This window comes from Mastigoproctus giganteus, chromosome 4 (assembly GCF_048544385.1).
Source record: "Mastigoproctus giganteus isolate SK-2022 chromosome 4, ASM4854438v1, whole genome shotgun sequence".
NCBI lineage: Eukaryota > Metazoa > Arthropoda > Arachnida > Uropygi > Thelyphonidae > Mastigoproctus > Mastigoproctus giganteus.
In genome coordinates, this window is record NC_143578.1 from 74,074,870 (window position 1) to 74,087,930 (window position 13,061).

The 13,061-nt window shown below is 37.5% G+C and overlaps 1 protein-coding gene across 1 annotated transcript in view; it reads left to right on the forward strand.

The window, feature by feature from the left end:
- Positions 1-484: 484 nt before the first annotated feature.
- LOC150086836 (uncharacterized) overlaps positions 485-13,061 on the forward strand; it is a 64,024-nt gene continuing 51,447 nt past the window's right edge. Inside the window, exon 1 of the mRNA XM_090372290.1 lies at positions 485-878. Within this exon, the coding sequence (XP_090228416.1) occupies positions 485-878 (394 nt within the window). The remainder of the gene's footprint in view (positions 879-13,061) is intronic.

Below are 13,061 nucleotides of genomic sequence, written 5' to 3' on the forward strand. Positions count from 1 at the left end.
TAATGCTCAATCTCTTATATAGATGGCATTAATCTGTACTGGCTAATTTATTTATACTATTATAATTATCTTATAATTTATTCTTAAATTCATATATACATTTTTACATATCACGGATATATATATATATATATATATATATATATATATATATATATATATATTTTTTTTTTTTTTTTTTTTTTTGCCTCAGTATTAAAAGCTGTGATAATTGTTTTGCGATAAAGAATGCATTCATTGTTTTATTCAATTGATATTTTCGTTAACAATGAAATGTATTTCTTTTAAAAAACAAGGTTTAAACAAAGTTATCAATAATGACAGCTAGATTTTTATTTTTAACTTTCTAATACTGTTGGGTGATTTCAGTTAGCGTTGAGTAACGTTCCTTTGGTTATTAGAAAAAAATTTAACTAGATCTTATTTTTAAATCCTGAGTATAAAAATTAAGTTGTACTTTCTTTTTCGGGGATAATTTTTCATTATGACTTCATCAACAGAAGCTCTAATCGATATAGATAACGACATGGAAGTCGCAACGTCTCTCTGGGATTTTGTTTCAGGTATGATTGACAGCATGCAAGAAGAAGATGAAAAAAGATCGAGAATTGCATATGTGAGACCATATGAAATGACCGTGGCACAGATTATGAACAATGAAAAAGAAGAAAACAAAGTAATGCCCGTGGAACAAGACTTAGTTATGTCTAAAAACCAAGAACCAAGCATAGCTGAAGGAGCAAGTAGATGCCTTAACGATACCACACAACTTTCTCAAAATACCGAGATTTCAGATAAAAAAAGGTCAGGAGGCCAAGGAAGGGAGAGGACAAAATTAGGAAGTGAAAAAAATGCAAAAAGTGCATGCATGAATTCAGGCAAGGGATATTCCAAACGTATCAACAATTTCTTTAAAAACGGGATGTTATCTCCCTTTAAGAAAGATTCTGTATAAGATATTTTCTAACTTGTAAGAGGAATTCTGATAGTTTTACTGTAACGTTCGGTTCTACGATCTCTAAATTTCCTGTTGCTTAATAAATTTACAACTTGTTAAACATATTTCTTTATTATAAATTAAGTATTAGTTAATTCTGTGAATCACCTATTCATTTTTCTGGTATTACTAAAGTAATACCAGAAGAATGAATTTAGTGATTCATATAAAATTTCGCATATTCTAACAACCACACTGGTTTTTTAAGCTCAAGCAGAAATCAAAAATCGATCATATCACAGGATCCATGGAAATATTCGACTCAACTTTGTACCTAGATCATCTTTAATGCACATTGTACCATAATTTAAATAGAAAATAACAATTAATTTCATTAATACTAACAGTTAACGGAGAATTAAAATGAATATATATATTGTATATGCACAAATCACACAGGAAAAACACCAATCAAGAGTGAAGTTTTAGAAAGTCAAAGTTGATAAATAGGAGATTGACTTTCCTTCCAAGACTGCAATACAAGACTGACAGTGAAGCTATACTGCTCGACAAAATTAACAGAACAAAATGTTTTCCATGAATATTTTATTGTGAATAGTGTCGCCGAAGGCGAATATTTGATATAATAGGTAGGTGGCATGCAAATTCCGAGTATACAATAGAAATAGATCTACTATCTTACAGTGCCGCATATTATGCAAATTATTCACGCCTATAAAAACACGGGTTGCGACCACATCACTTCATTCTCGTTTTTTGGCTTGCTCAGTGGGACAGCAACATCAGTACTCAGGATAGCAAGTCACCGTCGTTTAGATGATTATTTGAGATAGTAGGGCAGTTAGACGAATTGAAGCCGAGCAATTGCAGGCGGAGGTGGCACGTTGGCTTACTGTGTCACGCAGTGTCATCTCGGCACTATGCAAGAAGTTTTGGGAGACAGGACTCATTACAAGAAGAGTTGGCCAAGGTCGCCCGAGGGCTACGTCAATCAGAACAGACCGTTATCTGGCTCTAACAGCAAGACGAAATCGTACGATGCCCTGTCAACAACTGTGTCTTGAGATTGCTGAGGCCACAGGTGAAAACATTTCCAACCGGACTCTACGCAAGGAAGCCAGTGGTCTGTATCCCATTAACCACAAACCACCGCAGAGCTCGTCGAAACTCGTGGCATGAACATGAGACTTGACAAATGGGTTACAGTTCTGTTCTCTGAGTCCTGTTTTAGCCTATACAGATTCTACACGTTATTTCACCGGGGAACAACGAAGAATGCAGTATCATCCCTCCAACATCAGAGAAAGGGACACTTATGACGGAGATAGTGTTCTCGTATGGGGGGAAAAATGATCAACGGCCGAACTTCTCTACATGTTTTTGATAGGGATACCGTAACTGCGCAGAGGTACCCAGAACAGATCCTCGAACCCTATGTGCAGCTTTTTAGGGGAACGGTTGACATAGATTTTCTTTTCATGCACGGCACGACAGTTCCACTGCACATAGAGCTCAAGTGGTGGAGAAATATCTTTAAACTGAAGACGTAGACATGTGTATGTATGTAGACATGTATAGTATTTTATGCAGAACAGTAACTGAACGAAAGTTCCAACTACGCCATTGTGCACTGTGATGATTACAGAGCACTGCAAAGAGCCAGAAATGTGTGTAATATCATGTTTGTGCAGTGTGTGTTGTTAAGTTGTTTCTGGCCATTTTTTCGCCAGGCAGGCGATCACCTGGAAAGCCTGCCCAGTGTCCATCTACACCACGGGGAGGTAGGCCACAACTATGCATGTACCATGGCCAACCTTAACGGTCACGCCCTGAATGTTCAAAGCGAGTTTGGAATCATTCAAAAGAACCTCCGTGCCGGAAACAGCGCGCACGCACACACTTCCAAGAGACAGGAAGCAGAAGACGAAGAAATGAAGAAGAAAATAGCATAAAGTAAATAAAAATTAAATTAAAAGTCTTTGTTCACGTCTGTATCCAGTGCTGCCCAACAGGAGCGGTTTAAGGTTGATTGAGGCCCCGGGCGCAGAAGAAAATATTGCGGCCCTTAAAAAAAAAAGAGAGACGGGGAAAATAAAAATACATGTTAACCATTTTTTTTAAATAAATAAAAAATATTATGTACTATTAATGTTTTATTTCCAATAAAATTTGAATATAATATATGTATAATATAATTAATAATAGCATAATAATAATCACAAAGTTTTGAACTAATAGTTGAACATATTAGTTCAACTATTAGTTGAACTAATATGTTCAACTAATTTGTTGGGGTTTTGAGTGGGCCCTTCAGAAGTCGGGCCCAGGGCGCGCCCGCCGTTAAATCCGCCTCTGCTGCCCAAAGTAGTTCACAAGGAGAAAAGGAGTACATGTACAGTCAAACAGCAGTAGTAATGTCATCCAAAAACGAGATCTGCAAGGCAGGAACAAGTTCTAGATATAAAACTGTTTTGTTAATCTGGAGTGGTATCAGAAGTCACTGGTTGGTGGTATCACTGAGCAGAGAAAGTATTTAGTTGTAGAGAGTCTTGATAAAGGTTGAGCCAGAAAAGTGCAGCATCTGTTAAAACCTTTGCGTGTTCTTGAAAACCAAAACAATTTTTATACGACGTCATCAGGACGTCATATACAAAATATATTGACACTTCATACCATCTATTTATTCGAGATTGTAACCAAAAATACCTTCCTTTCGAAGAAACAAGTCATTTCACTGCAGAGGAACTGACTTCAACCTCAATAAAATTAAGTCAAACAACTGCTTAAATACTGGAATGTTTCCCATACCATGGGAAACACGCCATTCTTAAGATTTTACATAAACCTGGTAAACCACTGGAGAATGCCAGATCCTACCGCCCCATAGCCTTGCTCTCTCAGCTTGGAAAAGTGTTAGAGAGACTAATCGCTGCTAAAATAACCATACTGCAGGGAGCTACAAGCTCCACATCCTCTCTTCAATACGGTTCTAGGAAAGGGCTTGGATGCGAAGACGCCTCATTAGAACTTCCCCACCTCATTGAAAGTTCCATTTTGAAGTACATTATGGCGATCTTTATCGACTTTGAGGGCGCTTTTGATACCTTATGGTGAGAGAACGCCCTCAGTAGACTTTGTTTTGTTCCAATCATTGCTCTCTTCAGCTTTATAAACTTGTTAGAAATTACTTTGCGATTGTACTGTCTTCACGGTCATCGCTAAAAGAACGACAATTCACAGATCTGTCTCCCAACGATCAATTTTGGGTCCCTTGATTTGGAACCTAGTTCTTGATGATTGGCTGTTTAGGAAGATTGAATTTCAAAATGTGCAACAACTTGCATATGCAGATGACCTTGTCATTTTGGTGAATGGAAACTCAAGATCTGATTTAGAACTCTGTGCCAATAAAGTACTCCTTGAACTATCGTCCTGGTCCTCTAAGAACGAATCGAAATTATCCCCGACCAAATCGAAGATTATGGTTTTTAAACACAAATTAGACTATGGTCAACCATCAGTTGTAAAAGTTGACAATAAATTTCTTCCATTTGTCCGATTCACCAAATTCTTAGGAGTCATCATTAACGACCGCTTTTCATTTACTGCACATATTCAACACTTTTCCGTCAAAGTTAAAAGTTTTACCGCAATGCTGCTCCGAATTACCAGACATGACTGGGAATTGAACACCAAAACCCTACATCTATTTTATAATGATGCCATAATCCCAATTACAACCTATGCTGCCAGTCTATGGTTTAGCCGTACTGCACTCAAAACTGTACAAACTAAGTTATCGACTATTCAACATTTTCTCCTTGGTCTACTTCACGCTTGCCGAACAGCACCAACCCAGCTCTACAGACTCTTGCTATACCACTTGACCTGCATGTTGTGTTTGGAGGGCTTTGCTTTTACATCAGCAGAGGCATTTCTACGGAATTTCAGGGAATCACTGTTCACCCTCAGGATGATCCCAAAACTGAACGAATCCGATGTTGGAATTTGTTAGTCCGCCCGGCAGAAAGATGGAATTCTACCGAAAAAGGAGCCATTATAAAAAAAAATTCGTTTCTGACGTAATTACACTACTTTCATCAGCCACCAGAAAATGGTTTTCACGCTCACTGTTTGCCTCCTACATACTAACTGGACATGGTTCTCTTAACGCAAAACTTCACTAATTCAGACTTTATAATACGGTCTCCTGTCGCTGTTGGCTACCGGAAGACTCTTCGCACGTCCTTTTTGAATGCTCCATTTACGAAGACCTAAGATTGGCTCTTAAGGCAACAGTTCTAAACTTGTCTCCTGGATGTGAGGAGATACTCTATCAACAATTTCCACGCCCTTCATACCTTCTGCAATGCTGCTTTTAATCGCAGGAATACTTTCAACCTCAATATTAATTCAAGAAATCAAACTGAAGATATCCAACAACTGCCATGGCCAGCACGATCACCAGACTTATATCCGATCGAACATGTTTAGGACGCCGTTGGGCATCACATTACATGCCGACAGCCAATTCCTCGGTTACTTGGTGAGTTAAGGTCTACGCTGGTAGAAGAATTGGATTTGTGTATACTTTAGATTTGTTTAGAATCGGATTTGGCTCACCAGTGCCAAGTGTGTTTAGCCGTTGGTGGGCATCATACGCCGTACTGATGTCATGTGACCATATTTTCGAGCATCTTGTATCGACTTCTGTAATGTGACCTTTTTGGTAATTCTTATACAACTCTTATAAATGTCCCTTGTACCTGTCCGACTCGCTCGTGGTGTAACTCATGCAAGCTGCACGAATTACACCACGTTTTCTACGTGTTCTGTTAATTTTGTTGAGCAATGTACAATGCTGCTCAGATTTTCACAGGCCCAATTAAGGGGGCTTAAGGGGAGCTGAAGCCTGGGCTCCAGCTGCGTTGGTTCAAAATTTACTCAATATATTCATGCAAAAATTATTTATATTACAAAAAAACCCAAAAAATAAATGGAAAAATTTTTAAAACACAAGAAAAATACTTAAATAGTAAAAAACAGAATATACAGTTAAATATGCTCTCATATATTAATGCTATATACAGTATTATGTTTTCCTATTGCAAAATTAAAATTAAAAAAATCCTAATAATTTAGGGCTATGCACAATTATGCACAGCTCCAGCCCCAAAGAGTGTTTAAACAGGCCATGAGTTATTAGGAAGCCTAATGTGGCAGTGATGGTCAGTGGGTAACACTGTCACCTGGGAGCACTCCTAATACATCTGCACCATGAGGGGGTACTTCTAATACTTTTTACAAGCATTCTCAATCCGAGAATAAGGTTGGAAAATTACGCCGACTACGGCAATACCAAAATTTCTTCAATCTTGACAAGATTTGAACCAAGGCGTTTTCCACATAGTGAGAAGAAAAGTGATTACAATCACTGTTCTTTCTACCAGCGAGGATTAGCCAACCCAGTCTAGCGAGATGTAGTTGGGCGTTATCATCCTGTAAAACGAAATTTTTTCCAGTGAAAGTTTTAAAAAAAAGTTCTCACTTAGTGGAGCAGGATATAAGGGACGTTTGGCTAGACTGATTCCTAGCCGATCGCCTCATTTCATCGTTATTCTATTGTACACCACCATACTAAATTTATTGGTTTTTCGTCCAGTAAATAGAAAATCGACAACAGAACACGCAATTTACAGAAAGAATATACAACGCAATACGGCCTTAGCCGCTGATGAGCCAAAAACCCTACAACAACCCGACTAACTCCTACAAAATTTCATGATTTGAATTGTTTATTTAGACGTGAAAGAGATTTTTTTTATGCCGTATATGTAACCAAAAAAAAAAAAAAAAAAAAGTTGCAAAGACAGCAACTTTTCTTATCACCATAACTTACATACGTTTATTGGATAGCGGTTATCCAACCAATGTATTTGAACATCCAACGTAGTTAACCGCGCCAGTGAAATGCCTGCAATGTATGAACAGGTTCAGAAGTGAGCAATGACAGAACTATCACAAATAAGTAGAATGAGTTTCAGCAAAGTGCATATGGTGTTTCAACCACGCTTAATCGCTGAATGCCATAACAGCAATTTTTCACTGCGTGCGACAGGCACGTTTGAACCTTGCAAAATCAATCATAACTGATGTAGTGAAAAGATCGAAAAATGAGGGAAATATAGGCATGTGCAAATGGTCATATATGCTTAAAAATAAGGGACAGGAATCGCCGATCCCTAAAAAAAATGTCGTGAAGTAAACGGGATGATGTCACTGGAAAAGATTACGATGGTGCTCCAGATATCCACAAGTGTATCCATGATCCTAAGGGGGTTGAACACCATGGATGTTCATGGCAGAGCTGTGACTCCCAAACCCCCATACTGCAACAATGAATGCCATACGTCGTTTACAGTGGTACCCAGCTCATCGTTTTTGGGCCATGTAAAAGCCAAAACAAGTCTTATGGGCCGATCAGTCGCATTAGAGACTTCAGATCAGGCAGCCGGATATAGGCGGGAAAAATTCGTGGAAAACGTCATCTACTGTATTATACTTATGCCTACAATGAAGTTTAAATGAGGCAGGATCACTATGTGAATCTGCTTCTCGTGTTCCGGATTCGGGCCGTTGGTTGTAACGCACAAGCCACCAGTGGCGAGTCATATACTGATATCTTGGACGATTCCGTGGCACACACTGGCAGTTCTATGGAAATGGCATCAACATGTTTTAGGATGATAATGCTTCGTCCCTGAGGAAAATGATGCGCGACAATTTGCCTAGCCAGTTCGCTATCTAAACTTGATTGCACACCTTCGGGATGAAATGCAAATCCAGATTATGGTGCGGCCAACGTCTCTCTCTTCTTCGGCTGAACTGGAGACTGATCTAAAAGAGGAATGGTAGCGTATTTTCTACTCCTGCTGCAAGGACCAGGAAATATGCGGCTGGCCGACAGTATTCTAAGATGCATACACTTTACACTTTTAGAAAACCTCTGACTCTCAGAGTTCTGTGGTACAACACGGAGATGGGGAAGACCCCTGGGGCTGTTTGACAACTAACACTTTAGTGTTCTAAGATGTATCGATGCTATCACCGGGATCAAGGTTTTTTACCTTCGAAAATTCGGGTATTTCGTCCAGCAAAACAAGGAAATTGACCAGAGAGCCACGCAATTTATGGACATATTACACACAGGCAGATGAGTTAGTTCTCGGGTGGCCCTAATATGACACTACTTTTTTACACTTTTTCCTTTGGGACCAAAGGTTGGCCTACGCCTTATTAATTGGAGGTTGATAGCCTAAATAAGTTTAAGGCTCAGCTGGACAGGTATTTGGAACGAACAGAGGGGTGAAGTGGAAGTGGGTTTTTTTTTTTTTTTTTTTTGTTTTTGGCTGATGCTGCATAAGCTTGCTTTCTTGCATCAAATGCCTCTACTAATGCTAATGCTAATTTGCCTAATAGAATTCGTTTCCTTTTCCAAAAGTGATGGTGTCCAAATACTTTTATTAGAGTTGCATATTTCAGAATCAGGTTTGAGTTACTCTTTCAATTGAAACACTTACTTGGAAAAATATCACACCTCTCGATGTGTCATTTTCACACAGACGTGAACATGCCCAGCGTTTCTATCTGTGGGACTGTGATTATGGAATCTATAGAAATTTATGAATGAAGTTTGGCTACATCTTACAATGTGTGTAACTCTGTGGATTCTAACGCGGTGTCCATGAGCGATACGTTGCCTGCCAAGGTTGATTTGAGGGTCTGGGCCTTTACGAAAAGACTCTATAACGGATAATGAATGCTGTGATATTAGTAACAACTATGCGTATGAAAAGGCATATCAGACTTTTAGAGTATAGAGGCTAGTACCACGTCATGTGCATTAAGCAGCTAGCGAGGGAATACTGACTATAATTTCAATGCTGAATGGGAAGAATTATAATGCTTCCTCGACATCAAATGTAAATGTAAGGCAAACGTAAGGGGTCAAATCGATGTCAGCATAAAGAACGCATTTAGAAAGTGTGGACTGCAAAGCTTGAAAACTAACTAGACATTTTGGAGCGGGAGACCTGACAGAGGTATATGAGATCATCCTGAAGAGAATCAGTTAAATGAATGAGGGTTTTTAGAAGTTTTTAGTGAACGGAGAAAAACCAAGCGCACAAATGCAAAATTTTGGGGAGTTACAGAAGGGTAGATTTCATGACGTTTACTTTCGGACAACGTGTTATAGATTAGTGTAATGAATTGCCTGCCCGTGGTGGAGGTAGTTTGATAAAGTCTAAATCGAAATTGAATAGACACTTTTTTTAGCAACAGGAAAGGTATGGATGAGTTTTTTTTTTTTTTTTTTATGGCAGATGAAGAAAAAGCTCGCTTCCTTGCATCATTTAGCCATTACAACGCTAACACTAATTTGTTGTTTATTGCTTAATATTGTTGCAGTGCCAGAGAAACAATGCAGAGCGTCATTTCCACACTAATCACAGCTCATTCACGTAACTCAAATCTGAGTTAAGTGGGAAAATAAAAGAACTAAAATTGCTCCTCTCAGGTCAACAGTCGATTTTAACTAGGAACGCGTGTGCTATGCACTCTCGCTCCTAACCACTGGACTACATAATCTTTTTAGAATCATTCTGACTAAGGCGGAGAGTTCCCTCAAATCATGCACTCACAAACCACATTAGAATAAATACAATATACAGACACGATATGCCGACGCTTCATGGCCTTATTTGCCTCGGTCCTTATCTTGCACAAGCTGATCCTAATTCTCTTACTTCAGTATATAAAACTTGTAATGACTTCTTAAAGAATATTTATTTTGTATTAAAGGTTTTTTATATAATTTATGGCTGCTTATTTTAAAATCCGATTTATTTCTCGTAAGTTGAAGATATTTTTAAGAACAGTCCATCAATAATATTAAAAAAGGTATAATTTTTACTTAATCTTGAAGGGAAACGTGGTAATTAACTGAGCTTAACTCTCTTAGGAATTTAACTGTACCAAAACTAGATTAAGAGTTAATTGTTGGTTGATGAGTGTTACTTGAGCTACAAAGGATATTTTATTTAATTGAAATGTTTTGGTTTTCTCGGTTTTTCGTTTTACCTGTACAAAAAGGTCAGTCTCCCAAAGCCCCAGGGGCTTACATCTAGTGAGTATAGGCTTGGCACACCCAGGGTCCTGAGCTGGATATCATCATTCTAATCTTTCTTGATGATTCCTTTCTACTTCTCTCTCAGAGTAACTCGAAATTTTTTTTTTTTTTTTTTTTTTTAGTTGGTGCAGCATAAGCCTGAGGCTTATGCTGCACCATATGGCTAATAATAATTACAGGTATTTCTCGACTTTACGAGTTAATTCGTTCCTAGCGCACGCGCGTAAAGCGAAAACCCGTAAAGCGGGAATTTCTTTCCCAAAGACGTTAGGTTAAAAATAGGGGTTACGTTCTCAACAATAAAATTAGTTTATGTTTTAAACAATGAAAACGTAGCCTGCAAAATCAAACAAATTATAATAATATAGAAATTATTTACGACTTACAAATGTTAAAAGAATGTTTATTCTTCATCATCATCGACTAAAATGCACACTCGTTGATCACTCATTATTGGCTCGGCACTCGTTGGTTTGTTGCACACGGAGTAATCTTCTTCAGAAATGTTTCAAGAGGCGTTTGTTTCCAAGATAATCTTCTCTTTTCATTATAAATTTCATGATTGCATGCATAAGCATTTTTTAACGGCACACAGAAATTGCAACTAACATGATTCGCGTGGAGTAAAAAGTTTACGAAGCTTAAAAAAAAGGAATGAAGAGAAGATTCTGAAAATTTATTTATGTTTTTTATACGATTGAAGATTTCAGTTAAGGGGAAACATATTTCATCATAATAAAGTAAAAACACCACACAATTCCAGCTATCGGTATTTTCGCAAATGCAAAAAGATCGAGTTTACTACTCGTTTTTAATTGCTTGCAGTAACAGAAAAGCCCAATAAACCGGAAACTGCAAATTGTTTTATGATCGTAACCTCCAGAAATGTGCTCTGGAAAAATATCACAAAGGCGTTTAAAATTGATTCTTATAACAGAACATATGATAACTATGAAAGTGATTTGAATTGGTAACTAATACAATTTACAAAAAAAAAAAAAAAAAAAAAACGCTCACGACCTTTTATATAGCCTTAACTTAAGGCAGAGGTTCTCAACCTTTATAGCTTCACAGCGCCCTTAGTGTCACAGTGGTTTTCGACCTTTTAATATATACCTATATAATAATTTTATTCTTTATATAGAGATACTAAATAAAGATCAATTATAGATCACCACAAAGATGTTCGAAAATTTGCCTTTAGCCAGCGGGTGGTTAATTGCTGGAACAAACTTCCATCTGTCGTTGTGGAAGTTGACAGGTTAAATAAATTTAAGGAGGAACTGGACAGGCATTTGGAGGGAAAGGTGTGATTTTTTTTATTATTATTATTTATTTATTTATTTATTTATTTTTTTTTTTTTTTGGCTGATGCTGCATAAGTGCTCATGCACTTGCTTTCTTGCATCGCATGCCACTACTACAAAATTAAAAAGATACGGTACAATGGATACTGTACAACCATTTTATAATGAAATAAATGTATAAATTAAAAAAATAAATAAAATAATAATAATAACTTTAAGTAACTTAAACTGAAATTTCACGACAAGAATATTGTTGCGGCACCCCGGTTGAAAACCACTGCCTTAAGGTCACGCTCGTGACCTTAAAAATGACATTTTAGAGAGATTTTAGAAAAAATTTCAACTTCCGAGATCTTGAAAAAACAATGTGTTATTGGGTCGTAATTCGCATTACGATATTTTAACGATATCGAAATGATTAATATCGTAAAGTGAGGTACACTTGTATTGTATAGTGGTTTGGAATGAGGCAGTTATGAATGTTTAACATTCATTTTTTGCAATTAATGTTCATATTTTCGATTTTGTTGATACTTGATACGTGGGGGGAAAAACTCGTAAAGCGAAAACTTCCTGTATTATAATAATTAATTTGCCTTACAAGCAAACTCCTGGCTCCATCTGTCCAAAGGGCATGCAGTTAATCCTATTATTTAACCAATTTACGAAGGCACTGTAAACGTACCGAATTCATATGCAGTATGCAATATAAAAATTTTGTGTTTATCTTCGAATAAGGCCCTCTGTTAAGCTAGAGTCCAGAAGAAAGCGGTGGGATGCAAAGGATATCACAGGATTAGCTATGACGAATAGTCTCTAAATCTAGCATATGGCCTTCACCATGAGTGCAATAAAGACCTTCAACAGTATCCGTCAGTTGCTATTTCAGGGCCACTTGCTTGATGACCTTCCAACAGATCATGGGTCACTCAATAAAAGAAACAATGTAAAATTACCTTAAAAATTGCAATTTATTACTTTGAATAAAGAGCAAGGAGCTAAAACGGATACACGGGAGGCAAGATTTAGCGTGTTCAGTGACTTCGGCCGAGCCTAGCTAAGAGTTTCTGAGTAGGACGACATTTAGAAAATTAATTTTTATACTGCAGTAGAATTCCCGATTGTACTAATGAAATGGAAGGTAGAGAATGGAGGGGGGGGGCCTCAGCTACCGCACAGAGTAGTAAGTAAAAGGGCCTCCGTAGCCGAGTGGTCAGGAGCGGGAGTTCATAGCACACGCTCTTTGAGTAGACCGGGGTTCAAGCCCCTGACTGCTGAATACGGTCGTGTTAACTCCCATAGACGATAATATAATTCAGATTACACGTTAAAACGCATAGAAAGTGACGCCACCAATTTTGTTCCTAAGAAACAGGATGGAACATTGCGAAGAGTGCGTGGAGAATTTTCTACAGCTTTGCAATTGCGATGGACAATATATCAATTCACCGATTATTAGTAAGAAATATTCACAATTAATTATAAAAAAAAAGTGTAAAAGACGGAAGAATAACGAAATATAAACATAAGTAAAAATATCGGCAAGCTTAAATTAATAGTTATGATAGCCGTGTGGTAACGGTAAAAGCAGTCATTTTCTTCTTCC